Source organism: Copadichromis virginalis, linkage group LG11 (genome assembly GCF_057382275.1).
Source record: "Copadichromis virginalis isolate Kocher_CV1m ecotype Utaka linkage group LG11, C_Virginalis_male_GT1.1, whole genome shotgun sequence".
NCBI lineage: Eukaryota > Metazoa > Chordata > Actinopteri > Cichliformes > Cichlidae > Copadichromis > Copadichromis virginalis.
Genome location: NC_140628.1, coordinates 39,625,882 through 39,653,544, shown reverse-complemented (window position 1 = coordinate 39,653,544; position 27,663 = coordinate 39,625,882). Strand labels below are relative to the sequence as shown.

The 27,663-nt window shown below is 47.1% G+C and overlaps 2 protein-coding genes and 1 long non-coding RNA gene across 5 annotated transcripts; 1 reads left to right on the top strand and 2 right to left on the bottom strand.

Moving 5' to 3' along the window:
- Positions 1-5,137: 5,137 nt before the first annotated feature.
- Positions 5,138-10,891, bottom strand: LOC146699514 (C-C chemokine receptor type 6-like). 3 transcript variants are annotated; one of them, XM_085472482.1, is made up of 2 exons: positions 10,761-10,891; positions 5,138-6,935 (listed from the first exon to the last, which is right to left on the bottom strand). In XM_085472482.1, the coding sequence occupies exon 2, from the start codon at positions 6,910-6,912 to the stop codon at positions 5,788-5,790; it is 1,125 nt and encodes a 374-aa protein (XP_085328608.1). In that variant the 5' UTR covers positions 6,913-6,935; positions 10,761-10,891; the 3' UTR covers positions 5,138-5,787. The 3 variants fall into 3 exon arrangements, with proteins under 3 accessions (XP_085328608.1, XP_085328607.1, XP_085328606.1); XM_085472481.1 differs by having other exon boundaries at positions 10,779-10,891; XM_085472480.1 differs by lacking the exon at positions 10,761-10,891 and adding an exon at positions 9,720-10,735.
- Positions 7,519-12,460, top strand: LOC146699513 (uncharacterized). Its single transcript, XR_014922848.1, has 3 exons — positions 7,519-7,604; positions 11,515-11,745; positions 11,845-12,460. It is a non-coding gene; the product is annotated as an uncharacterized LOC146699513 (long non-coding RNA).
- Positions 12,461-15,024: 2,564 nt separating this feature from the next.
- tmem116 (transmembrane protein 116) lies at positions 15,025-25,038 on the bottom strand. The gene is made up of 11 exons (XM_085472483.1): positions 23,481-25,038; positions 21,723-21,769; positions 21,076-21,139; positions 20,161-20,292; positions 17,849-17,953; positions 16,879-16,928; positions 16,703-16,786; positions 16,474-16,609; positions 16,249-16,393; positions 16,075-16,154; positions 15,025-15,694 (listed from the first exon to the last, which is right to left on the bottom strand). Exons 1-11 carry the CDS (start codon positions 23,568-23,570, stop codon positions 15,524-15,526), a joined length of 1,104 nt encoding a protein of 367 aa, XP_085328609.1. The 5' UTR covers positions 23,571-25,038; the 3' UTR covers positions 15,025-15,523.
- Positions 25,039-27,663: the final 2,625 nt, after the last annotated feature.

The window sequence follows — 27,663 nt, the reverse complement described above, 5'->3', positions numbered from 1 at the left end:
TTTAATAATCCACATTTCACTGTTTTACTCTTTGGTTCAGATGTGGATACTGTATTGTTCTTTCTTTGTGATTGTTGTTGTTTGTTGCTGGTTTTTAGTTTGTTTTTTGTCTTTTTGGAAGCTGACACAGTCTCTATGGAGATGGGTTTTTGGGGGGTAGCAGGAGGAGAGAAGCTGCCTCCCAAAATCCATATCTTTGGACTGTGGGAGGAAGTCACAGAGAACCCACACAGAAAAGCTCCGGCTGGACTCAAACCCAGGACCTCACTGCTGTGAGGCAGCAGTGACAAACCGCCACCACCATGCTTCCCTCTTTGTATTAAATCTTTAATCTATTTGTTTTTAAATGTGAGTACTTTTATATTTGTCTCCGTCGCCGTGGTTTCTGTCCCTCTGATTGGCTCCTCTCCACTTGTTTAAAGAAAACTATCCTCGCTTCCTCTCTTCACATTACACTGACAGCTGTAACCCTGGATGTCTGTGGGCTTATGGGAAATGCTGTTCACACAGTGACTACTGAAAACAAGAAGATGAAATTATATCAGTTTTTACACATGAGAGCCTGTTCAGAGGATGGAGGTTTCATAAAATCATAAACTAATAAAACCTTTCAGTGTCAAACAGATTGGGGTTGATGATTATTAAATCATTATTTGGGCTCAGGGACCCCCGGCTTCATCAAAGCTATTAGAAAACTCCATCAGTAAGCAATTTAAAGATAAAGATAGCACCCTTAGGTCTGTGTTACACACATCCTGTGTTTTACCACATGTTTACCTGGAACTACATCATTAACACCTGCAGGGAGGCTTGTAGTGGACTCCGCCCCCTGTTGCTGATAGTAGGGTGCGCCCCTCACCTGGGGACAGGTAACTGAACACAGACATGAAGCAAAGTGGGAGGGACATTCTCACATTAAAACTAATACTTCTTTATTTACAAATGACATTTTTAAGATTTCATTTAATTTCCTGGCAGTTATTTCATGGCTCAGGCTTTGCAGGGCTCGAGCGTTTTGATTGGACGCCCCCTGGTGTCTGTGCTCGGTATCTAAAGTCCAAATGCAGAACTATCGATGAAGACATTTATCAGCTGAGCTCAGTGGACACATCATACGATGAGGGAGTGTTCTGAGGGATCGGGTCAGATCTTAACTTGTTGCCATCAGGTGAGATGATTATCTGTCACCCTGTGAAAGTTTCTATGGGACGAACTATTGATCCAAATGACAGTGTATGGGAAAAATGTTGTTGATGACAGAATGGGGCGCTCGTGTGCAGGTTCCTTCACTTCACTGTGCATCCATGTCCTCCTGCAGCACAAACTCAACGTTGGTCTCACATGAATAACATTGCATGAACAGCACTGTCTGTATTTGATTACAAAGATATGCCCAGACACAAACTTAGGCCCACCTCTCTGAAGTACGTTATCAATGTGCACATCCTGTCATGTGACCACGTGGATTCCTCTGCCAGAGTCATGAACTGAAAGTATTTCCACAGTCGACAGAGCAGGAAGTAGAAACACAGCGTTAGTCCCATTTTCTTTTTCTTCTGTGGTCAAAGTCTCTGAGTCAGCTGTCCCTCTGTGAGCTGGAGGGGAAATATGGAAGGATCAGCTCAATGCTGGACTGTCTCTGGATTCATTATCCTCTGACCTTCACACTTCTTTGTCTCCCAGTCTTGGGCGCGAGTCTTGTACAGACTTGTTTGTCTGATTCTTGTTCTGCACTCACAGTCAGTGTTGTTGGTTTCTCTGTCAGACTGACTGAACATGAGCGGTTTGGAGGAAGACGAGGACACAGCAGAGTCTCCAGGATCCAGCCGTCTGTCTATGAAGAGCGATCGGTCCAAAAATCCTCCTCCAGGCTTCAGTACTGATCCTGGACCCTCAGGCAAAGAGTAAGAGCCTGTTTGTGCTGTAAACTGATGTCTAAGATGATTCTGCTGCTGTGTCTGTGAGAGCAGCTTCGCTGAGCTGCTGCATTCCCACTAACACAGCAGAGCTTCAGTGGGGCTGTTCAACATCAGTTTGTTTTCCAGCAGAGAAACTAGTTTGGCCTGAAAACATCAAACTCACTGAGAAACACATGATCGAGTTCTTCTGTCTGTATCTGTATGCAGCTCAACATCTGTGAGGATTTTTTGATTGAACTGATAACGGGGAGATGGGGCGTAGAGCGCTACATCTCTGCATCAGACGGAGCCAGCTGAGGTGGCATGTCCCACCGGGAGGGGACCCGGGACACGCTCCAGAGTCTATGTCTCTCGGCTGGCCTGGGAACACCTCAGTGTTCCCCCGGAAAAGCTAGAGGAGGTGGCTAGGAGAGGGAGGTCTCTGCTTAGGTTGTTGCCCCCGCAACCCGACCCTGGGTAATATGACCCCGGATGGGAAAAGACTGGGAAAGCATAAATCTAGCAAATAGTTCAAATCGCCTCTGAGAAACAGCAGCACCTGTCGCAATAAGGACCGCAGTTTGATGGAGAAGGTCTCAAGGGACTCAAGCATTCTTTATGGCCTGGTTTGGTTTGTATGTGTCCATGTACACACGGTTTGAATCAGTCTGAGGGAGAAGGAGCTCTGCTGCCTCGGTACTGTGGAGTGGAGTGAGTAAGATGGGCGGTCCATGATGGGATCAGTGACTCTAATGTCCCTCATCACTCAAATACCTCCAGATTCTGGCCAGTGATGGTTCCAGTCTCATGAACCAGTTTGCTGATCCTGTTACATGCTGACATCTTTGGCACTGATGCTGCCAACCCCCCCTCTGCACCACAGACTGGTAGACATGTATGTATATGTGTGTATATACAGGGAGTGCAGAATTATTAGGCAAATGAGTATTTTGTCCACATCATCCTCTTCATGCATGTTGTCTTACTCCAAGCTGTATAGGCTCGAAAGCCTACTACCAATTAAGCATATTAGGTGATGTGCATCTCTGTAATGAGAAGGGGTGTGGTCTAATGACATCAACACCCTATATCAGGTGTGCATAATTATTAGGCAACTTCCTTTCCTTTGGCAAAATGGGTCAAAAGAAGGACTTGACAGGCTCAGAAAAGTCAAAAATAGTGAGATATCTTGCAGAGGGATGCAGCAGTCTCAAAATTGCAAAGCTTCTGAAGCGTGATCATCGAACAATCAAGCGTTTCATTCAAAATAGTCAACAGGGTCGCAAGAAGCGTGTGGAAAAACCAAGGCGCAAAATAACTGCCCATGAACTGAGAAAAGTCAAGCGTGCAGCTGCCAAGATGCCACTTGCCACCAGTTTGGCCATATTTCAGAGCTGCAACATCACTGGAGTGCCCAAAAGCACAAGGTGTGCAATACTCAGAGACATGGCCAAGGTAAGAAAGGCTGAAAGACGACCACCACTGAACAAGACACACAAGCTGAAACGTCAAGACTGGGCCAAGAAATATCTCAAGACTGGTTTTTCTAAGGTTTTATGGACTGGTGAAATGAGAGTGAGTCTTGATGGGCCAGATGGATGGGCCCGTGGCTGGATTGGTAAAGGGCAGAGAGCTCCAGTCCGACTCAGACGCCAGCAAGGTGGAGGTGGAGTACTGGTTTGGGCTGGTATCATCAAAGATGAGCTTGTGGGGCCTTTTCGGGTTGAGGATGGAGTCAAGCTCAACTCCCAGTCCTACTGCCAGTTCCTGGAAGACACCTTCTTCAAGCAGTGGTACAGGAAGAAGTCTGCATCCTTCAAGAAAAACATGATTTTCATGCAGGACAATGCTCCATCACACACGTCCAAGTACTCCACAGCGTGGCTGCAAGAAAGGGTATAAAAGAAGAAAAACTAATGACATGGCCTCCTTGTTCACCTGATCTGAACCCCATTGAGAACCTGTGGTCCATCATCAAATGTGAGATTTACAAGGAGGGAAAACAGTACACCTCTCTGAACAGTGTCTGGGAGGCTGTGGTTGCTGCTGCACGCAATGTTGATGGAACAGATCAAAACACTGACAGAATCCATGGATGGCAGGCTTTTGAGTGTCCTTGCAAAGAAAGGTGGCTATATTGGTCGCTGATTTGTTTTTGTTTTGTTTTTGAATGTCAGAAATGTATATTTGTGAATGTGGAGATGTTATATTGGTTTCACTGGTAAAAATAAATAATTGAAATGGGTATATATTTGTTTTTTGTTAAGTTGCCTAATAATTATGCACAGTAATAGTCACCTGCACACACAGATATCCCCCTAAAATAGCTCAAACTAAAAACAAACTAAAAACTACTTCCAAAAACATTCAGCTTTGATATTAATGAGTTTTTTGGGTTCATTGAGAACATGGTTGTTGTTCAATAATAACATTATTCCTCAAAAATACAACTTGCCTAATAATTCTGCACTCCCTGTATATACATATATGTAAGCTTACATGAGGCTGTACGCTAAGCGGAAGGAAGGGGGCCGGGGACTGGTGAGTGTCAGCACCACAGTCCAGGATGAGACAACAAACATCCACGAATACATCACAAAGATGGCCCCAACCGACCGAGTGCTCAGTGAATACCTCAGGCAGCAGAAACCCAAGAAAGAGGAGGGAGACGAGGAACCATCATGGAAGGACAGGCCCCTGCACGGTATGTACCACCGGCAGATAGAGGAGGCTGATATCCAGAAATCCTACCAGTGGCTGGACAAAGCTGGACTGAAAGGAAAGCTCGAGAAATACCAAGAGCTGGAGAAGACGTGGAGGGTGAAGGTAACGGTGGTCCCCGTGGTAATCGGAGCACTAGGTGCGGTGACTCCCAAGCTAGGCGAGTGGCTCCAGCAGATCCCCGGAACAACATCGGAGATCTCTGTCCAGAAGAGCGCAGTCCTGGGAACAGCTGAGATACTGCAGGACCCTCAAGCTCCCAGGCCTCTGGTAGAGGACCCGAGCTTGAAGGATAAACCGCCCACAGGGGCGAGTGGGGAATTTATTTATTTGTTTAATACACACACACACACACACACACACACACACACACACACACACACTGCTCGTGCCTATGGTACGACAACTTTTCTCCGTGCCCCTGGTACACTGCGCAGAAACACCTTGCCCCACACACACACACACACACACACACACACACACAGAGGCAACAATACCAAAGTATTTCGAGTGCGTTACTGTCACACACATGTGAGACTCTTTTCTGCATATATTTTTGCACAGACTTCTGCTGGGCTGTGCAAAAACAAAACGACTGCTTGAATCAGTTAAGAGCAGCAAAAACTGTCCTTGGAAAAATAAACTGGGTAATTGAGTATTGAATATTTTTCTTGTTTGACCAACATTTTAGTGCATTTTTATTATAAGAATGTGAACATTGGTGAAGAGACGCACTCTGACCTCCAGGTCAGCTAAAACATGCATGAAACACAGTGATTCACCGCCCAGAGTCACACCGTCAGCAGAGCTGCGCACGGCGCCAGGGCGTCCCTTAAAACAGCAGCAGTGCTGAAAAAGGTCGAAGGTACACGAGGAGGCCGCCATGAAGGAGAGATCAGACGAGTTCAAATCAGACGTGTTTTCGCGGTTCTGCACGTTCAGCCGCCGTTTCAGGTGACAAAACACTGACAGTCATCACTCACAAAATAATGACAAAAGAAAGAAAATGCAGGAGTTTGGATATTTCACGATCAAAATAATGAATCAGAATAAGAGGTGCAGCTCGGCGTTAGATCTCTTTATCTTGAGGAATCTCGTCGGTGCGACAGACGTGAATCGCGTTCGGTGTTAGAGACCTGGATCTTCAGAGATCAACCCACGGATGTCTTCACATAGTGAAAGAAGCGCCACTGTTGCTGGACCCATCCATCGAGCGCAGAGTGGAGGACATGTAGAAGTCGGAGGTGACTCTGGAGAAGCGGCGTGGGGCCTTTCCGAGACACCAAAGGTCCCTGAAGATCCTCCTGAACTGGTTCCTGAAGTTCAGCCCCACCAAGGCGTACAGCATCGGGTTCAGGCAGCAGTGCAAGTAAGCAATGGTCTGCGACGCTGTCAGGGCCATCTCCAGCATGTCCGCCTCATCACACGAGTACTCCTGAAACACGGTGACCGTGTTGTACAGCAGCACTATGTTGTAGGGCAGGTGGCAGATGATGAACACGGCCACAACCACCAGCATCTCCCACACCTCTCTGTGGTGCTGGAGATTCTTGGTCTTAAGCAGGGTGATGATGATGCCACTGAAGCAGAAGATCGTGATGAAGAGTGGCAGGAAGAAACCCACGCTGATCTGAGTGATGGGGACGTCCACCCTCACCGCCATGGCTGGGCCTTCAAACTTGAGCTCACAGACGTACGCAGGAGTCTTCTGGAAACCAGTTTGGTTATCATCGTCGAATACGATGTGATTCATGTGTGACGGCTCGTACCACTGATAGAAGTAGAAGGTGGGGATGGACACGAGTATAGTGAAGATCCAGATGATGGCGCAGATGATGGACCTGTATGACAGCCAGCGCCTGCGCCGAGCCTGGGCGATGGCGATGTAGCGGTCGGTGCTGATGCAGGCGAACAGCAGCATGCCGCTGTACAGGTTCACGCTGTAGGAGCCGCGCAGCAGCTTGCAGGCCACCTGCCCCATCGGCCACGACCACAGCTCGTTGTAGACAATGAATGGTAGCGCCAGCACAAACAGCAGGTCGGCGATGGCCACGTTGATCAGGTAGATGTCAGTCATGCAGTTGATCCTCTTGTAGAAGGCGTAGGTGACAATGACCATGCTGTTCCCCACGAGGCCCAGGATGCAGAAGATGGAGTGGATGTACGCGCCGATCACCTTCACCACATTCGGGTTGTTGTGAAAAACACAAAAACCATCATAATCTAGGTAGTCACTGACATTATATTCATATTCATAGTAGGACATCTCCGTGGTGTATGGTTGGTTGGACATCAAATCCTCTGCAGAGTAGATCACTATAAAGGAAGCAGAGAGTAAACATCAAACTACAGCAAAGGTGTCTGATGGACTCACAGTGAAATGATCTCTTGCCACCCTAGTTTAGCACATGACAGTGATGTATATAAGATATGTATATATGTATATAAGACAGCATTAAATGGTAAATGGCCTGTATTTATACAGCGCTTTACATATCCAGTCATCCACCCATTCACACACACATTCACACACTGGTGATGGCAGCTACATTGTAGCCACAGCCACCCTGGGGCGCACTGACAGAGGCGAGGCTGCCGGACACAGGCGCCACCGGGCCCTCTGACCACCACCAGTAGGCAACGGGTGAAGCGTCTTGCCCAAGGACACAACGACAGAGACCGTCCGAGCCGGGGCTCGAACCGGCAACCTTCCGATTAAAAGACGAACTCCCAACTCGCATTAACACTTTGAGCCGAGCTACAGTTAAGACTGAATATAAACTCTAAAGCTGAATATATTGCACAGTGTTACCCCCACTCCCCCCGCCTCTACCATTAACAAATGGTTCAGCCCACAGCGTGGAGCCGCTATATTTCTTGTTGTCAGTAGCAACCGATGCCTATTATTGTTCCAGAGCACTTTTTGAACAACACCGTGGATTTCACACAGCTGGTTGGTTATGACACTGTGGAAATGGACTGAAGGTGAGTGTTATTAACTCTCAGTGCGCTGCGAATCACATGACTGATTTCAGCTGACATAGCAACAAGCTGCAGCTGCGCTGAGTCTCTATTCCTTCTTGTGTTGAACGTTCGGACTTCCTATTTTTACATTTTAATGACAGGTGACTAAACCCAGAGTTAGGATGAAATATATACAAAAGCTTTGCTTTTTCCTGAATACTATTGTCACACAAAGAGTAAAGAAAGAAAAAAGGCAACACGTGAGATTTAGTTGTTTAGGACGAAGTTTTGGGAGTGATGGCAGCGAGTGAGAGAGTTTTGAGATGTTTAGCATGGAGTGTGTAGTCAGCGTGTTGTGTGTGTGTTGTGTGTGTGTTGTGTGTGTGTTGTGTGTCAGTGAGGGCACTAATGAATGTGACAAAGGCTGCAGGGCAAACACTGTCTCCAGGTGGAGACAGGAGCAGTGATGCACGTCCTGCTGTCAGGCCTGCAGCTTTGTCCCTGTGCTGTTCTCTGTCTCGTGGCCACAAACTCATTTTCTTCACTGACACCAATGATTCGTGCGGCATCTTATTGTGACACCTGCTTGTTCTCTCATTGTAGTTTCAGTAGTTTTAAATGTTTGTACTAAGACACGCCGGACGCACTGACTTTTAGATAAATAGTTTTTAAAATGTGACAGTTTATATTTGCATTTCAACTTTAGTAAAATTATTCACTAAACATATTTGTGGTTTTTACAGTAAAGCGAATATAACTACGACTAGGATTTGATGTTTTTGTGTGATTTCAGATCAGTTGTGTTACTACAGCTGAACGATACCAAACAAGGCGAGGTAACAAAAGATGTAAGGGTGAAACACAAAGTAGTGAAAAGTGTGCGGTTATGTCGTGCTCCCCAGAGGGTGAACCCAACAAATCATGAAAAATGAGCTTTTTGTTCATGACGGTGCAGATTTCTGACATTTTGTGTAAATTTAAGCAACAATCAGATTTTTCTAACAAAGTGTGAAGCTTCAGTTAGACTTGTGTTTGTAAATGAACCGCCCCATGTTGTGTAGCTTTACCGGGCTACATATTTATTTATTATACAGGCTACACAGTACTTAACATTCAAACTCACACGTGTAACTGAGGTGTTTCATTATGTGGGCTAAAGAAAATAATTCAGTTACACAAACGTGCAGATTCAGTGCATGTGAACCATTGTAACCATATGTAACATATGTGTTTAAAAAGGCTTTGATTTGACCCCCCCCCCCACCCCATTTCATTTCCATGCCAGCCTAAGAAAATGTCTCTAGATCCACCCGTGCTTCATAATAATTAAATAAAATCCACGTTCTTCATCTGCATCTCTGCAAACACTTAGCAGCATTACTAAAGCCAAAACACGTCTAAAGTAACAGGTCACAGTAACAACAAAAAGGCTGATCAGCAGCAGGAGGAGAGTCTGAGCACCAATCCAGGCCTAACATTCCTGAGAAACACGAACACGCCAAAGTGAAAGCAGCTCGCTTCATTCTGACTGTCAGGTTCAGGAAGGAGGCGACCTGTACGGATACAACCTGCAAATAGAAAACCTGTTTACACCTGTGTGATGTAATGACCTGCAGTGTGAGGGAATGAAGGACCTACCAGCAACGCAGGAGAGGGAGGCAGTTCAAGCAAAGTGAAAGTGAAGCAGCTCAGAGGCTCACTGTGACAGCGTGGTGTGTGCAGGAAAGACGAAGGACCCACAATGCAGAACAGAGAGTTAACTTAGGACGCAGCTTTATTTCGAGGGAAACTGCTCATTACAATAGACGTGACAAAAACAAACCAAAACTTCAAATGCAGAACTGGGGAACAGGCACCTAGAAACTAAGAGTACTTGGGCCACGAAGGGAGGAGACGCAGCACAAAGAGGGCACAATGTGACGAAGAGCATAGGAAGAAGCAGACACTAAATACAAGTGGAGAACAGGGCAAAGAGGAAACACCTGGGAACACGGCTGGCACAGACAAAACAGGGAAGAGCAAAACAGACGGGAGACTAACAAAGTAAAACAGGAAGTACACAGAGATGCAGACTGACTGAATACAGACTAACAATGACACATCATAATGAAATTGACTACTACTAATAATACATACCAGAAAACATTCGGTCACCGACCCAGGACTGCGACACTCATACCTGTGACAGGTAACCAGTTGAGCAGGAAATAAGGCATGGCCTCTCAACTCCTCCTTCTGATTCTTATTCAGCTGGGTCTTCAAAAGAGTTCCTGTCGGATTTCTCAGACTTTTTCTCTGATTTAGTGCTCAGCTCAGATAGAATAATTATTGTGGGTGATTTTAACATCCATGAAAACGATCAGACAGCAGAGGGTTTTCAGGAAACACTGTTAAATGTTCAGTTTCTATGCCACGTGTTAAAACAAGATCTAGAGTGTGATTAAAGTGGTGGGTGGGTTCTTTTACAGTCTAATAACAGATTAAATGCCATGTTGAGGCTGTCATTCTTAGCATCTACATGGATGTTAAAATCACCCACAATAATTATTTTATCTGAGCTGCAGTGACCAACGTTCCCTCTAATGTTTCACGTGTCTGAACACACAAACTCCCTGAGCGGTCCTTGGACCACTGTGAGCGACAGCAGACGTGCACTGTGGTCACGCCAGCATCCAATCATCCAAGTTACATGTTTTATTAAACTAATCAAATTACAGCATTTATGTTAGACTACTTTTAATTAACTGCTTTAGTCCACTTACAATGAAAATTTTAAAAAATTTGGGAGACCACCAGGGGGACGTAAGGAAGATGGCAGCATAAGCTTGCAGCTCTGGGTCAAAACTCGAAAGAAAACCAGAATTCGAATATTTCCACCGCTAAACCGTGTAATAAATGCCATGGAAGGTGGAAGAAGGTCAAAAAGACAAGGAAACATTAAGGATTTTGTGAAACAAGCGGAGCTGGCAAGAGGAGGCAGCGCAGACATGTCCGAGAACAGCGTGCAAGGCGAGCAGATGGAAGGAGATGCAGCTAGCCACCCTCACGCAGACTTCCAGGACATCATTAAGGAAATTCACTCACTTAAAGCCGAGTTTAAAACTGAGTTTGCCACGTTTAAGAAAGACATCACACAAGAAATGAAGGATGAATTCGACAGTTTCAAGAAAGACATACAGATGGACAATGACTCACAACATCCACCGAAGCACCTCAGGAGTTGAATTTTCTTCAATGTCCAAGTCCGTCACCTGATCCTAACCCCGCTCAGCATTTCACTCTGAACTTTGGACAGAAAGGCCACAAACAAACATCAGCTGCAGGTTGGTGCAGTAAAGCTGTGGCAGAGCATTAAACAGCAGGAAGCCAGCATTCAGGCTGTCAGTGCCAGCAAAGGGTTTGGAATAAAGTAATAGAAACAATCATTTTATTTTCAGTTACTTCATTTGTCCAAATTCTTTAGAGCCTCTAAAACAAAGGGATTGTGCTAACAGTACTCCAGTTTCTCCCATTTTTAATCCGTTTGTCCAACCCACTGAATTAAAGCTGAAAGGCTGCACTTCAGCTACATCTGACTGGTTTCATGTCACTGTGCTAATGTCCATTAGAAAATAAGTCTCTATACAAATATTTATGGAGCTCCAGAAGTGGAGGCTGCTGAGGGGGCACTACTGCACAAAGCGGCGAGCAGTGAAGCAGCTCGTGTTGCTGAGACGTGCCCGTCAGTCCACCACAGGAGGTTTTTGTAAAGCTTTTATTTTGATATTTTCTTTGACCAGTAAATTTGCATATTAGCTAAATATTTAGTTCCCCGTAACATTTAGATTTAAATATAAAAGGTACAAATTTTGTCCTAAATGTGTCATAAAATTTCAGCATATTTTAGTTACAGTCTAGAAATCCACGTCAGTAAATCCTTTCATACGTGCAGGTTGAGCTCTTTCTGCTGATGTGATGAAACCTGTTTACGAGCAGCAGCGTGGAAACTCCGGCTCATCTGCCAAGAGACAAACAGCAGAGATAACTGAGTCCAAGCAGGGAGTCTGTCAGGACTATCAAACGTCTCTCTGAGCTGTGACGGGACAAATGTCCACGATGGGTTCCTTCAAAGTGCTCCTCTGTGCGCTGACTCTGCTGGCCCTGACCGTGGACTCCTCGTCTGGTAAAAAGTTTTAATGTAGTGGTGAGGTTTAAAAGCAGCTGCGTGGCTGGTTGTACAGAACACAGATTACATCAAACTAACAGCGTTTCCTTCTGACAGGAGGATACAGCAACTACGACCTGTCGGGTCAGCAGCTCACAGATCTCTACAACTCTCCAGTGTACAAAGCTGAATGGATGGTCCGACCGCTTGGATCCAGTCCACGTTTGGACCGCTCAGCCACACCGGCGTCAGGGCAGGCTACACGCTCACCGTATTTATTTAAAAACCTGCTGCTTTCACTACCGCTGATGTCCATCTGGAATCCACCGTCGCCGCAGAAAAAGACGCTGCCTGAGATTCCTTCAGTTTTCTTCAGTTCCACTTTGCAGCAGCTCCTGCTGACGGCTGCAGTGATGGGTCATCATACCTGAGCCCAGACTGGTTTTTATGTTTCCAGGCTAGAAACGTTTTTAACCTTTGCTACAAAACAAAGACAAACCACGGCCTGGCCGAAGCTTTGACATCACATCTCTTTGCTATTCTTTGAAAAGGCTCAGATTGCGTCCAACTGTCGCATTTCTTACTCTGTCCAGGCTCCGCTGCACTTCCTACATCCTCAGATTCGTTCCTTTGCTTCCTTGAGTTCACAGATGCGCTCTGACAGCTCGAATCTCAGACTCTCAGATGTTTGATGAGCGCAGCGTCAGACTCGTTACGTTTTCTCTTCCCTCAGAGTGACCAGAGTGACGCTCGCTGATGGATCTCAGTGGCTGATCCACAAAGGTCAGGACTACGGCATCTCCTCTGACACGGTGGTGACCAGCGCTCGGCACATGAGCTCAGCCTGGAAGGTAAGTCAGAGTTTGAACTGAAGCTTTGAGCCAGACATTTTTGAAAGAGTGATGAGTTGCTGAACATAAAGATATTTCCTCTGTGGAGTAAAATGTGTGTTTCAGTGAATGATGAGCAGTATGGAGGCAGAATAAAGCACTAAAGTGTGCGTTCCCTGCAGCCCGTGTTTCACCTGAGCAGACAGTTTAACGGGAGGAAGAAAGTTGCTGCTTTTGTGAAACGTGGAGGAGAAACCTACAACGCCCTCTTCAACTGCCACGTAGCTTCTATTACAATGATGCTGCAGTAAACCTGATTTCTTCATGATACAGGTGAAAGGTCCCAGACAGCGTCACAGGTGGATGTTGTTGTTCCAGCGTTCACACAGTCCGCTTCATGAACTCAAACTTCACTGAATCTGCATCTGAACGACCACACGGTGTAAGATGTCATGTGCTGTTCTCAGTTTACTACCTGGTAAAGATCCTGATACATTAAATCTGTGCAGTTTTAACGAAGACTACACACAGCCTGCAGCGCCCCCTGGTGTTTGTTTCTAAGTTCAGACATGCCCATTATGATAAACTCCTCAGAGTAGCGGTGGGCAACTCCAGGCCTCAAGGGCCGGTGTCCTGCAGGTTTTAGATCGCACCCTGGGTCAACACACCTGAATCACATGATTAGGTCATTAGCAGGCCTCTGGAGAACTTCAGGAAATGCTGAGGAGTCATTTCGCCCTTTAAATCAGCTGTGATGGATCAAGGACACATCTAACACCTGCAGGACGCGGCACTCGAGGCCTGGAGTTGCCTACTGCTGCCTTAGAGCAACATACGTCCCAATCACTGCGTAACAACACATCAGTGTCATAAATAAAACATTAATGCTAAACAAGTTTCCGTCTGTGTGTGCACGTGTTTCCGTTCAGTCTTTTAGTATTCTGACTCTGTTGTCTCTGCACTGTATTCGTGTTCACAGGCTTTGAATCATTCATGACGTAAATCCAAACGAGCTCATTAATGTCACGAGAGCAAACCAACATTTCAAATCAAACACTTCCTGTGTGTCGGTGTGAACGTGGCGGTAAACATTCACCCGGAGACCTTTTGAAGCCTCTTTAGTTCTTCGTGAAGTGAAGCTCTGCAAACTCTCCCACGGGGCTCAGATTCTTCTGCAGTCACGTCACGGACGCCAACACTTCAGAGACGCTGACGTCGGCCTGAAGAGCAAACTGATTATTGTGCAGATTGCCGTGAAACGCCCGCAGCAGACGATGGGAATTGGCAGGGATCCCTCTGAACGGGACATCCCATAATGAGTGAGGTCAGGCTCCGGTGTGAAAGAAGCGATGGTCGTGTGGTGTGACGGCCTAGGAGACATATTCCTTATTTCTTTCAAATAAATATTAAAAATGTTTCATTCTATGATAAAAACACTGAGGCAGCAAACTATCGCTGTAAGCCAAACGCTTCAAGTGTTTTTCCTACTGTCACAGATTTCCTGACACAGTCATCTTCTACAGCACAGGCGTCCAACTCAGCCTCAGGGCCGGAGTCCTGCAGCTGTTAGACGAGTCCTTGATCCATCACAGCTGATTTAACGGCTAAACGAGCTCCTCAACATGTCCTGAAGTGCTCCAGAGGCCTGCTAATGAACTAATCATGTGAATCAGGTGTGTTGGCCCAGGGTGATATTAAAACCTGCAGGACACCGGCCCTCGACACCCCTGTTCTACAGGCACTGAGCACCCACAGAGCACACGTAGCCCCTCAGCAGGCTTCCACAAGCTTCCCAATCAAAAGAAAGCAGGCAGGGTGTTGGAGTCAAGTTGTTAATTGTTGTCATTGTGTTTCTTAAATTTGTAAGTCTTAGTTTAAACTATATGATCAAAGACATTCCTTTGATCCTGACCACCTCCCCCAGCTACTCTGGTGCTGGGGGAGGCTTTCTTAGGCAGATCTGTTTCCTGTGTGGTAAGCTTCCTGCTTTTATGGTCCTTCTGTGATCAGCAGGTCACACACACACACACACACACACACACACACACACACACACACACACACACACACACACACAGCCTTATCTTTTAGAACCATAGGGGGGTTTGTGAGGGGAGGTGCTTGTGTTTACTGTTGTGTAACTGTTTTCAGTAAACAGCTGTGAGGAAGGCTCCTCTCTGAAGAAGTTGGGTTGAGTCGGGTGAGGAGCGTTGAGCTCCAAGAGCCTGTTCCAACCAGCCTTCCCTTGCTAGCAAGTAAAATCGATCGATCGCTGATTGTGTTGTTGTTGAGAATAAGTTTCTAAAGCAGTGGGGCTGTGGAGGCGCAGACCCACCACAGGGGAAGGGAGGGTCTAAAGAGAGCTGGTGTCAGACAGATGAGCTGATCTAAGAAGAGTAAGGAAAAGCATCTGGAGTCTAAGAGTGGAAATGGAGCCGCAAATGACAGGAAGGAAACGACGACTGCGTTCTGTAGAAATCTCTATTTTAATGCAGTCAACAGAAATAAAAGGAAAACAAATTCAGATGTGATTAAAGGAGCATATTTACAAAAAGTCTCAGAGATTAAATCTGTTTTTTTAAACACAAGGAATAATTTTCTGTCATTTGCACATTTCATAAAACATACAAACGTCCAAAGAAACGCGTCTTCATTTTCACTGTGCGCCGGTGACCAGCAGGGGTCATGTGACCTGCCTGAACAAACCCCTGTGAGGCCCGTCCGTGCGACGGAGCTCACAGGTGACGATGTCGCGTCTCTTTCAAATCCTGTTTTCGGCGTCGCTCTTCCTCTCGGTGTAAAGCCCCCCCCCTCCTGCTTCTTCCCTTTTTTCTCGCCTCAGTGGTTCAGGATCATAGGTGGAAGTTTGATGCAGAAACAAAGTGTTTCCCCCCTCGAGGAAAGCGAAAGTTCAGACTCTCCTCTCGAGGCAGCTGGCAGAGACACGCCCTCGGTCTCAGTGTGTCTCAGGCGAGCGTCTGCAGGGTCTGGTAGCCTCTCCTCTTCTGCGCTCGCAGCAGAGGCGTCTGAGTGTCCGCGTCTCGAGACGAAAACGTCCTGCGGGCTCGCCGCAGGTACACGCGAATCCATCCGTAGACCAGACAGTTAAAGAAGCCCTGAGAGGCCGAGGTTAACGCCTGAGGACACAAGACACGCTCGGGTCACTGCACGAAAGACACGTGAAACAACCTGAGAGAGGCGTGTGACTACGACAAAAAGAACCACAACGATGAGCCTGAGATATCCTACGTGATGACTCGCACAGAAAGCAACAAAAGACCAGTGAAGCAGTCGAGACGGCACAAAAAGGAAGCTTAATGAGACATAGTTACACAAAGAGAACATTCAAAGACCACAAAATGAGCCCGACACACAAATTCAACCACAAAATGTTCGACTGCTGTCAAAGGATCCAAATCAAACAAACTGTTCAACAGGAAAAGACGACACGCCACCAAAAACAGGCTGAACGAGCTCAGAGCGTAAACGCCGTCGTGTTTCTCTGGTACCGACTCACCTGCAGGATGTACAGCACCACCCCGGCTTTGCCCTGGCACGCCGCGGGATCCGCCACTCGCAGAAACGCCAGGATCACCGCTGAGGAAACAACACGACAAACAAAGACACGCTGAAACCTCGCTGACTGCGTCTGTCGCCAACAAGAACCAATCAGAGTCCACGCCGAACAAACCTGGACCCCAGCAGAAGACGAAGACCAGCGGGTACAGGACCATCCTCCGGTCCATCACGCTGAACGAGGCCCGCTGCTCGCTGCCCAGGTAACCGTTAGAGGTCACGATGCGCCTGTAAATACAGCGCGCTTTGACCACGAGGACCTGCGGGGGGGGAGAGGGGAGGTCACCTCCACGTGATGTTCGTAGAATAAGACGCGTCTGTGCGACGAGCGTGAACTCACCGTGATGCTGAGGAGGGTGACGAGCACGGTGATGAGGAAGACGGTGATGTGGTAGGTGTGCAGGTACAGGCAGCTTCGGCTCATCGGCTGCTCGTCCGACATCAGGAACAGCGCTCCGGTGTGCATCATCAGACACCTGGTCGGATGTGGAAAAAAGCCCACTGAGCTTCTGCGTGGAAGCAATCGGTGGATTTGCTCGCGGCGTGAACACTTTGTGTTCTGGCCTCACCTGTAGGGTTCGGTAAGGTTGGCCTGACAGTGGCTGATGTTCCCCTCTATGATTACCGGCAGCATCAGCAGCACAGGAAGCAGACTGCAGACACACAGAGCAGGACACACTGTTATCAGTACCACTGTGTGTGTGTTTGCATGCATCCACAGAGTGAGGCTTTGCTGCTCACTCACCATGAAACCAGAGCAACGATTTTACCCGCCGTGCTCACTCGGTTGGAAACCTGCACAAGGATGCAAAATATCACATCAGAATGTATTTATAGAGCACATGTTAAAACAACAGTGTTGACCACAGTGCTTCACAGTAAAAGCATGAGACAGGCGACAACAACAAGCTAGAACAGCCAACTCGTTAGAACCAACAGCCACAGTACAAAGATACGTTTCAGGACGTGATTTAAAAGACTGGATCGACTCGGCGGTACGAACATGAACAGGGAGGTTATTCCAGAGTCTGGGTGCCACGGTTGCAACGGCCCGGTCACCGAGACCTAGGTTGTGCTGGGAGCCTGTGATTGGCCGATCTAAGTGCGCAGAGAGAGAGCTGGGCGCTAAATTATTCAGAATTTTAAAAGCGAACAAAAGAATTTTAAAATCTATGCGATATTTAACAGGGAGCCAATGTAGTTTGGCTAAAATTGGAGTGATGCGTTCGTAGATTCTCGTAGCTGTTAAGAGACGCGCAGCTGCATTTTGAATTAACTGAAGCTGGTAAAGAGAAGAGTGTTGGAGGCCCGAGTAGAGCAGTTACAGTCGTCCAGTCTGGATGTGTGCATAAGCTTTTCAAGGCCCTTTAAAATCATTTTAAAGCCTCATGTTTACTGAGACAAACAAAGCTGTTCATGCTGCACCGAAGTGATCAGGTACCAGATCAAAACTATTTTGAAGCATCAGGACCAAACATGGGGAGGTCTGTGCCCCGTCAGGACACTGGAGCATCTTTTTATCCTCTTAGGTTTCCCCACCATTCTACTTTTACCGAGCCTCTGGGAGCTGTGGGCCGTGCAGAGTTTGACCCTGTCAGGTTTGCCCTTTGTGTTATTCTAAAGCTTTATGAGCTGCAAACAAAACCCTGAAAGCTTTGTTTACTACCTGTTGTGTGTGTTTTGCTGCCCTGGCAGCTGGACAGATGTGTCTGTACCTGTACAGAGTATCCATCCATGCAGCTGCAGTACTTCTCCTTGATTCCTTTGTAGAGGTTCCAAATGTAGTAGAGGGTGTAGAAGAAGGAGGCCATGTAGAAAACCTGAAACAGAGTTTGTGATGAGCCAAATCCTCGCTCACGTTCGCCGCGCTGATTTTCTAAACAGGTCACCTGACACCCCGCCCCCTTTTCAGACTTTAATAGAGCGAGAGCCAAAAGGGGCAGCTGACCCGGGGTTGTTGCTCTGAGTGGGAGATGTGGGTCAGGAATGTTTTTCTGCTTCCAGGCTGTGTTCTGTCCTGGTTCTGCTGCTCCATTTCATCCCAGAATGACCCAGTTCAGGATCTGGACCTGGTCATCTGGGCCAGAATAGCTCACTCGATAGATATTTGGCAACAGAGACGTCAGCTGTGTCCCAAAACGTCGGCCGCATCCTTCGGAGGACCCGGCCTTCGCGGTCTACGTGGGCCGGGTCCTTCGAAGACTGAGAAGGCCGGAAGTGCGAGACGGTGAAATGGGACGGTCTCGCCTTCAGATCAGCGTCAGCGCTGTGTGGGTGGAGTTTAATAAACTCCACGTCTGCTCCTTGCTGTCTAAAATATAACAGGACACTGGAGTAAACTCTCGACCGTCTCACACTTCTGTTTAATCAGTTTTCTGTTTGACGTTTATTCAGCTGTGTGAAAATCCCGGAGGAACCAACCCGATGGATTAATAAAGTTTTATTTAATCTAATAATCTAATAACTTTGATCTCAGCCAAACGATTTACTCCGGAACAAATAAAACACAGAAAAAAGGAAAACAATTACATTTTTAAGTTCTCCGAGTGACTTAAATATCATGTTTAACCTGAGTAGCGACAGAGCGGGGGTCTGAAAACGATGAAGCCGGGAGTCCGCTGCTCTCGCCGGCTGGAGTGACCATTGAACCCCCCGGCTCGCTATCGAGCTGGTGGGTAACAGACGTCTCCGAAAACGTCGGCGCACTTTTGCAAATATGCGATGTCTTGATAAACCGAGCAGATATTTGAAGTTTACACAGCAACTTTCTCGCCTGGAAATATGCTAAAAGTTTATTTTGTGACCCAGAAAGATTAATAAGAGTAATTTTAAAACTTAGTAGCAGCCGCCATTGTTGGCAGCTGAAATTTGGCTGGGCCGCGCTATGAATTCTGGGATATGGTGTGCCACGAAGGACACACCCGACCCATCCTTCAAATTCGGGGAAATGAAGGACGCATTTGAAGGAGTCGACGAATTGGGACAGCCTTCGTCGCCTGGCTGTGACGTGATCGGCCTTCAAACGTGGCCTCCGGAGGATGCAGCCGACGTTTTGGGACACAGCTGTCATTTACCCGCTCGTCCTCAGGTGCTGGATTGGTTGTCATAGAAACAGAGGTAAAACCGCACCCAGTTTTATTTGATGTAAACGGGACTGAACGAGCTGGATGAGTCACTGATGATGAAACATTTAGAGGAGAGAAGCTCAGCAGGTTACGATCCGGACGAGACGCAGCTCAGCTCTGCAGCTCTCCCAGTTTCTCTTTAGTTTTGTTTCCTTGGAGCTGATTGAATTTATTTTTGTTTCTCTTTCAATTTTTCATCACGATTGCTGCCCCGACCTTTTTCCTGCCACTTCCTTTTCCTTTTTTCGGTGATTTGCCCTTTAGCACAAATCCTCTTGGTAAACTTACTCTTGTGTGGTTAAAAAACTCTTTTCTGATAACTATGGATATAATCTGATGACTGCTTTTAGCTGTAAATGTGCTCCACGTGTTAAACATTTGACTTTATTGTGTGAAAGTTCTTGTTTTTTTGGTTCTTGGAACATGCTATTTCAGTTGTGTGTGAGGTCGACTTTGGCTGACTTCTCAGGAAACACTTTGCTTTGAGAATATGGAAATCCCTCGGCAGCTCCACGCTTCACTCTGAAAACTTTCCCCTGAAACAAAGTAAAGAGAACAAAGGCAGCCCGTCTGAAGCGGAGCTTGGTTTTGAACATGTTGGGGTCACGTGATGAAGGTGGAAGTGTTACCAGTGTGGTCTGACCACCGCGCTGGAATCACCTAACCCATCTGGAAAATCGTGTGTGGCGTCGTGTTGTCAGAGCTGCTGCTCCGTCAGATCGGAGTTCGTGCCAGCGATCGGTCTCTGTTTATTTTATTTTAGTAGCTTTATCAATAAAGTTGGCCTGGGGTCCGCACACACACAAACCCTCGGGACCCTCGGGACTTTCAGTTTGATTGTACTCCGTGGGTCACCTTGTCTTACAGTATAACCACAGCAGTCCAGTGTAGTGTTGTTTCACCTGTTCCACGATGTGCAGGTAGTAACAGTGCGTGCTCCGGCTTGTGCAGTCTTTAAAGAACAGGATGGAGCCGATCAGCCAGCACACGGCGAGCAGCAGGTCTGCGACGCTGAGCAGCATCAGAGGCTGCAGCTGCGCGCGCACACACACACACACACACACACACACACACACACACACACACACACACACACACACACACACACACACACACACACACACACACACACAGGGATTACAGCGTGCTGAGAAAGGATTTTAAAAGCTGGACGGAGGACGGAGCGAGGCTAATGTAGATGACCAGCAGGGGGCGACTCCTGGTTGTAGAGGCAAGTCTGATTGGACAGAAGCTTAGGAGAAAACGAGTCTCCTGTTCACCTGAAGACCTTTCTGGTGGGTTTCGCGTCTCACTCAATAAACACGACGGCGGTTTTATGAACCTCATTAGGACTCGAGAAGGGCGGGGCTTCTTTGTGGCTGATCGGGTGTCTTTGTCCTACTTAGAGACTCTTCTGTATAAAACGATGAGTGCACCCAGCGGTTACGTAATGTTTTCATTCTTATCCACATGAAGGTTAGAAAGCAGAACTGAATGTAAACATGTGAATGACAGTACATCTTTACATCTGAGTGTCCTAAAGTGATGCCTCTGCGCCGGGGAAATCTGACCTCGTTGCAGCGTTGAACAATAGGCACAGTGTCAGCGTTCAGCCCCCTCTCATCACGCCTAGTTTCAAATCAGCGGCTCGGGCTGAGGTTTGGAAAAGAGAACTCGATAACACAAAGGGTGATTTCACAGCGGCCACGTCCAGCTTTTATAAGCACTTCCTCTTAATTATTTTAACTTTAAAGTTCAGACCACAGTTTATCTCACACAGTTTGTGCAAAGCGTCAGAGAACAGAGAAGCGGCTGACCTCGGGCTTCCGGCTGAGTCCCCGTAACATCAGGCAGCAGATGATGGAGCCTGAACCCAGAATGCTGCAAACACAAACACACATGATGAGTGGAACCTCACTGGAAGAGCTCGGTGTTTAATAAAGATGGCGTGAAAGAAAAACAGCTGATTGGAACTGCGCCTGCCTCTATTGTCTGAGCGCTGTGACCTCTGACCCCTCAGGTCTTTCCCACTGGTCCCACACTGGGTAAATGAACCAGCAATAAAAGCCTAATGTGCTCTGACGCAGCCCATTACAAACAAGCCTCTGTACAGGAACGTCCAACAGTCCGGCCGAGACGACGACTCGGATTATTAAAAATGCAGGATTTCAGAGTTTTACAGTAAAAAACAGCGTGTAGGTGTTCAGGTTTTAGACAGTAGCTCTGTGGGTCACCTACTCAGTTTGCCTACGTTACATATCAAAAGGTCAAATGTATGTGTCACTAAAATGTAGTTAGAGTATCTTGACTTTCCCAGTCATGTTTCCAGTTTTACTCCTGATAAAAACAGTAATGACGACAGTTACTGCTGCTGAACTTGACTGAAGTCAAATAAGCTCTAAATTACTCATGAATGGCTTTTCTTTACTTTCCAGCTGTGCCTGTGGAGGATGAAGACACTGACCTGAGCACAGCCATGACGAGCTGGATCCAACTGACCACGACGTACACCTGCAGGGAAACAGGCAGGCGGTCAGCAGGCTGACACACACAGACACACACTGAGGTGTCTGCACACGCGCACACAGACACACACACTGCAAACTTCACATTTCTTCACGATGAAGCACAAACATCAAACGCTCTTTTGTTACTTATTCGAGCTCTTAGAGCTGCGTGACTCTTAAAGCGATTGTGCTTTAATCGATGCTGCAGTGAGTGTTCGTCTCTCGGTGAGGTCAGTTAACATCAGCTGCAGATGTGGGAGTGAAAGTGTTAAAAATAGAGACAAACAAACTGTGGGGGAAACACAAAAAACCCCAGAGGAAGTTCAGAAATTCACTCCGAGAGGAGAAAAAGGAAACCGTTGTAGTCTCATTATTACTTCTTTTTAAGATGTCAGTTTAACCGTCTTACACCGATGAGGGTTGAAATTCAGTTTTCAACACACAAAAAGACCAACAAGATAACGGCGAGTGCGCACAACCCTCAAAGTGCCCGCTGACCGCGGCCTCCTCCTACACAGAATAAAACTAAACACGGTCCAAACATCACAAACTGCAGTTCCTCTGACGTCCAGCAGAGGCTGCAGCAGTGAGGTTACCGTGGTAACCTCACTGCTAAGTGTAATTCGCAGATTTATCTGGACGTTAGTGAGCAGCAGTTAGCAGGTGACAGCTTTCAACATTCACGAAAGTCATTTTATCTGACGCTCTCACACTCCGATGGACGCGTCACATAACTCGGGGAATAGACCCTGTGCACGAGAAAATGCTAACTTCCTGTTTTAAGAATCACCCATCTTTTAAATACAGTCTGTGAGAATACATCAAAGTATAAATATGAATAAAATGTTTTAAGTAAATGTTTATATTTACTTTATATAAATATAATACATATAATATATATTTAATTATGATCAAGATCAATAGACATTTTAAAATAAACAAATCCATGATTATGTACAAGAGAATAAATACATATAAATATGACTCATCATTACTTAATGGAACTCTTCATACAGCGACCCTGTTTCTCATCACTGAGTCTGTCTCTAATGAGTTGTGCACCAAATGAAGAGTGAGAGGAACCCAGTGTGTGTTTATGATGACTGCTTTCTCTGCTTCTGCATTAAACCATCAGGTTATTATTGTTCAGCGGTGAGCGCGAGCACTTCAAAGCTTTTATTGGAAGTGAAATTTGTGAATTTATTTCACTTCCTTCAGTGAGAGATGCTCGATTTAGTGCAGCAGCACAAAAGTACGAGCTGATTGTTTTACTGGACTTTTGGCAGATGTTGAACTGACGGAGTCTCCGAGTGCAGACGGAACAAACCGAGACTCACCACAGAAAACAAGCCGAACACATCCTGGACGTGGCTCAGAGTAAATCACACTTGGATGGTCTGTTCACACAGAGTAGCAGCGCGGTGTACTGTCCCTTTAAGGCACAGAACGAGCTGCGGCATCACGCGTCTACATCAATATAATCTAATAATACGAGTATGGAAAACAGCTTATCTTTATTCATGCAGCACCAAATCACGACTGTTGTTGTTTATTGTTATTGTATTGTTGTAGATCCCACAATAACACATAGTTCGAGTTTATTTCCACGTCACACCGTTTATCCAGCCGCATGTAAAGCTGCTGAGCTCGTTAAAGTGCTTGAATGTGCGCAGTGATTCTGAGAGCACAGGAGGTGCTGATCGCGATGAGCTCACCTGCGTCCAGTCCTCGGCTCCGGTGGTGTTTGCTGCTGTGTGGTTGGTCATAATCATCTCGTCTGAAGACATCAGAAACTCTCTGAGCATTTCAGATAATCAAGCTGAAGGTGAGAAGGTCACGTGATCGTGCCTGGTCCTGGAGCGGTCAGCTGAGCCTCCCGTAGGCTGTCGGGACCAGCTTTTATCCTGCGGGATGGCACGGTATCCGCTGACCCCGCCCCCGGGGCTCTGACCACGCCCCCTGCCCGTGAGGGGAATACCCACCTGCCTGACGACGCCGCAGCTTCGCTTTTATTAAATTGAATAAATAATTAAATGAAGACGCAGCAGCTGTGAGTACTTCTACTCCAGTACTTGTGTGATATGCTCAGTATTTTCAGTTACTTATACTTTATGTATTAGCTCAGGACTCCTGAGGGAACTGCTGATCTTTTTCCCTGTCCCGTTTGGATCGTTAGCCATCAGAACTATTCCCTGAAGAAAGATGCCAAGTGGATCATCATGGCCGTGCCATGTTGGTCCATTTGATTGACCTTTATTATAATTATGTATTTATTTTATTCAGGGAGAGTGGTGAGGGGAGATAAGCCTCCATACCTCGGAGAGCCTGAGATGTTCCCAGAGAGGTGGAGTCTAAGACCCAACCTGACATATAGACGAACAGGCGCACGCAGACACAAACATGCATTCCCACCCCCATATACACATAAACAAATCCTCGGCGCTCACCTGACATGGAGACAGACACTCCCCAAACTTTCTCTACATCCCAGGTCCAGGTACTCTCGCCACAAAGGGGCAAACCGTACCTAGACCCAGGAGATGTAACCCTTTTCCCTGAAGTGGAGACAAGCAGACCGCCCCCTTATCTCCATTAGCAGGTAGGCCCCGCATCCCAGACCCCAATCTGACGGCCAGCACCTCCTCCCAGCCCCGACGGTTAACAGAGAACAGGGGTGAGTGAAGACACTGATATGTAGTGTTGCTGCGTGCTGTTCTAAAGTGCATTTAAAACACAGGAGCGCATGGTCAATGCTCCCTCTAAGCTGCGCGCGTGCGCAATTGCGCACTGCTGGCACGTCTCTGCGCACAAAAAAATCCAACCTGAATTGAAACTTAAACTTTAACAATCCTGTTCTGCAGTGTGAGTCAGTGACTGGCTGCTCCCGTATGGGATCAGAACGATGCCACCTTATCCCAAAGTCCAGCCAATGATGCGATTCACATTCGTATATACGCAGCCAATCAACGTCGCTGACAGGCTCTGACAGCGTCCTTATGTGCGACACCGGTGTTTTAGCAAAGCAGCTGATGTGGAGTGAAGCCACGTTAATGACAACGTGTACAACCATTGGAGATGTGAGCAGGACAGACGGAACAACTGACGGACAAAGTGAGGACTTTATACCAGTTTTTAAATTGTGTTGATCGGCCACGTAAAACCAGAGTTATGATAAAATATCTGCAATGTTTGTTTTTCTTCCTGAATACTGTCGTTGTTTATATTTACTGCAGGAAGAAACGGTAAAAACTGCGTTTGATAAGGAAAACGCTACAAAGCCTGTGAACAAAGACAAACCTCCCCCCAGCCTTTAATGCTGTAATTTGATTATTTTAATAAACATGTAACTTGGATGATTCGATGCTGGCGTGACCACAGTGCACGTCTGCTGTCGCTCACAGTGGTCCGAGTGTCCGCTCAGGGAGTTTGTGTGTTCAGACACGTGAAACATTAGAGGGAACGTTGGTCACGGTGCTTCCTGCCGGAGAGCAGCATGGCTCCTCCCCAAACCCTCAGTGTCTATACGTGTTTCAAATTGAGAGGTGGGCACCGGCGCCAGAGGTGGGTTTGAATACACAGACCATCCTCTGGCTGCCGTGTAGCGTGCCCAGCCCCAAGACCCTATATGTAGGTGTTATGTGAGAGCGTGAGTAATGTGGATGTCTAGGTTGCGGAATAAAATTGAGGCACAGGCGTCCAGAAGGGGACAGAGGGGGAGTGCCCCACCCTAGTGACACACCTGCACCCCAAGCCCTGCATGTGTGTGGGTGTGGTGGAGCGGGAAGAGGGAGGCACCTGAGGATGGGGAGGGAAGAAAGGAAGGGGAAGTGGCCCCTCCCCGGGGCCAGCTGCCCCGCTGACCCCAGTAGGCACCCCCGCTCCCTGGAGTCCACCAAGGCCAGGGGGCCCAGGCCCATCCGGAGCCCATCTGGGGCACCCGGCAGCGGCACCGCCCAGCCCCACATAACCCCGGGCAGCCCCACCCGACCCCATTGCAGAGAAAACTGCACCCGACCCATCATCCAATCATCTCTCAGACTACACAAGACAATAAACACCCAGGTTGAGCTCATTCTCCACCTCTCCTACACCTCTCCCCCACCAGCAGTGAGCTCCTGGAGAGAGGAGACCTCCTGCAAAGATGTTGCTTATCATTTTTAATATGTACAAAAATAAAATCAAGACGATGAATTTGAATTAAGAACTCAAAGTCCAAGACGTCAAAAATCTGTTAAATAAGGATACAAAAACAAAGGATATATATCCATTTCTGTTAAATACAACTGATGGAATTTGCAAAGCAAACTAATCTGCGTTGTGTTATTAATAATCTTTAATGTTCGAATAATCTTCACTACCCGGGTCGCCACCGTCACAGACACACTCCGACATGATCGGCTCGATTGTGCCACATGTGCTTCTGTACTGTGAGCTGCCCCCTTTTCAAAGATGTTCAACAATGTCTTCAATAATAATTATAAAAACAAAATTGATCTGGGACACACAGCATCTTCCCCCTGGGCCAGCGCACTTTTGGGCCGATGAGCCGGGCTGCAGGCCCAATTACCAGCCCACAGGGTTGGCCTGGAATATCCAATCAGAGTCCTTAATGACACAGGCCCCTCCCCTAGTTGCTGTTCCAGCTTGTAGAAAAAAATTATTGTGGAAGAAGTTGAAGAAAAGGTGAAGCTAGAAACAATAAAAAGAAATTAAAAGTAGATGCAGCACCGTGTCGAGTTAACCACGTTAGCTGCTGTTAGCTCCTGCACTGTGAACTGTAGTAACAGGCAGTAACCAGGCCTCCACAAGCTGTGGTGACGTGAGGAAGAGACACAGGAAGTGAAATTAACATGGTAAGTAAATAGATGGGGGACATAATTAAGAGAGAACTAAATAAATATGACTTCAGGAAAAACCCAGTGAACTAAAAATATGCAGAACATCTCCAGATGTGTTGACGCGAGCAGCCTGAAGGCCGTGCTGCAGGTGTCTGACACCTGGAGGCGTCAGTGAGGCTCTGTGAGCAGGTGTTTGGCTTCTTCCAAGCTCACAGCAACAGACACGAGCCAGCGCCTGATGAACAGGAGCCGAGTCAGCAGGATCAGCAGAGCTTTTACTCTGGAAGAGCTTCAGTGGTATTTGTTTGTTTGTGTCTCACTGCCATGAATGATCTATGTTCGTGACATCACTAGATGACCAAAACACATCAGGAGTGGAACAGACCACGCCTCGTCCTAGAATCGTTCGGCGGCGCTTTCACGCGTCGGAGCGTTTAAAGAGCTGAGAGCGGCTTCTTCACGCTGAGCTGTCCTGTTTTGGTGCTTTGGAGCAATCCTGGCCTCCTACTGCTTTGCTACAGAATCGTTTAATTCCGGTGCCATCCAGTGGTACCAGGCCTCTTGGCAAATGCCCAATCTGGTGAAGCTCTCTCTGATGGACCCCCACAGTCCAAAACGGCACGCCAAAAAGAAAAAAAAAACAGTGTGCTTACACATTAAACCCACCCCAACCGGTCGCAGCAGATGGCCCCGCCCCTCCCTGAGGCTGGGCGGTTTCTTCCTGTTCAAAGGGAGTTTTTCCTTCCCAGGTGCTTCGTACTGTAGAGTGAAAACTCTGCATCAGCAGAAACAACCACCAACAATCATATGACCCCCTGTGAGCAGCACTTTGGCGACAGTGGGAAGGAAAAACTCCTTTTTAACAGGAAGAAACCTCCAGCAGAACCAGGCTCAGGGAGGGGCGGGGCCATCTGCTGCAGCCGGTTGGGGTGAGCGAAGATGTAGCTAAGAATCAGAGGTGGTGCTCTGCACACCACCGAACAGCCCAGAGACGGCGGTCGTTTACCCCATAAATGCATTTGATATGTAAATAATAAAATGCACGAACAGTTTGTGAAGG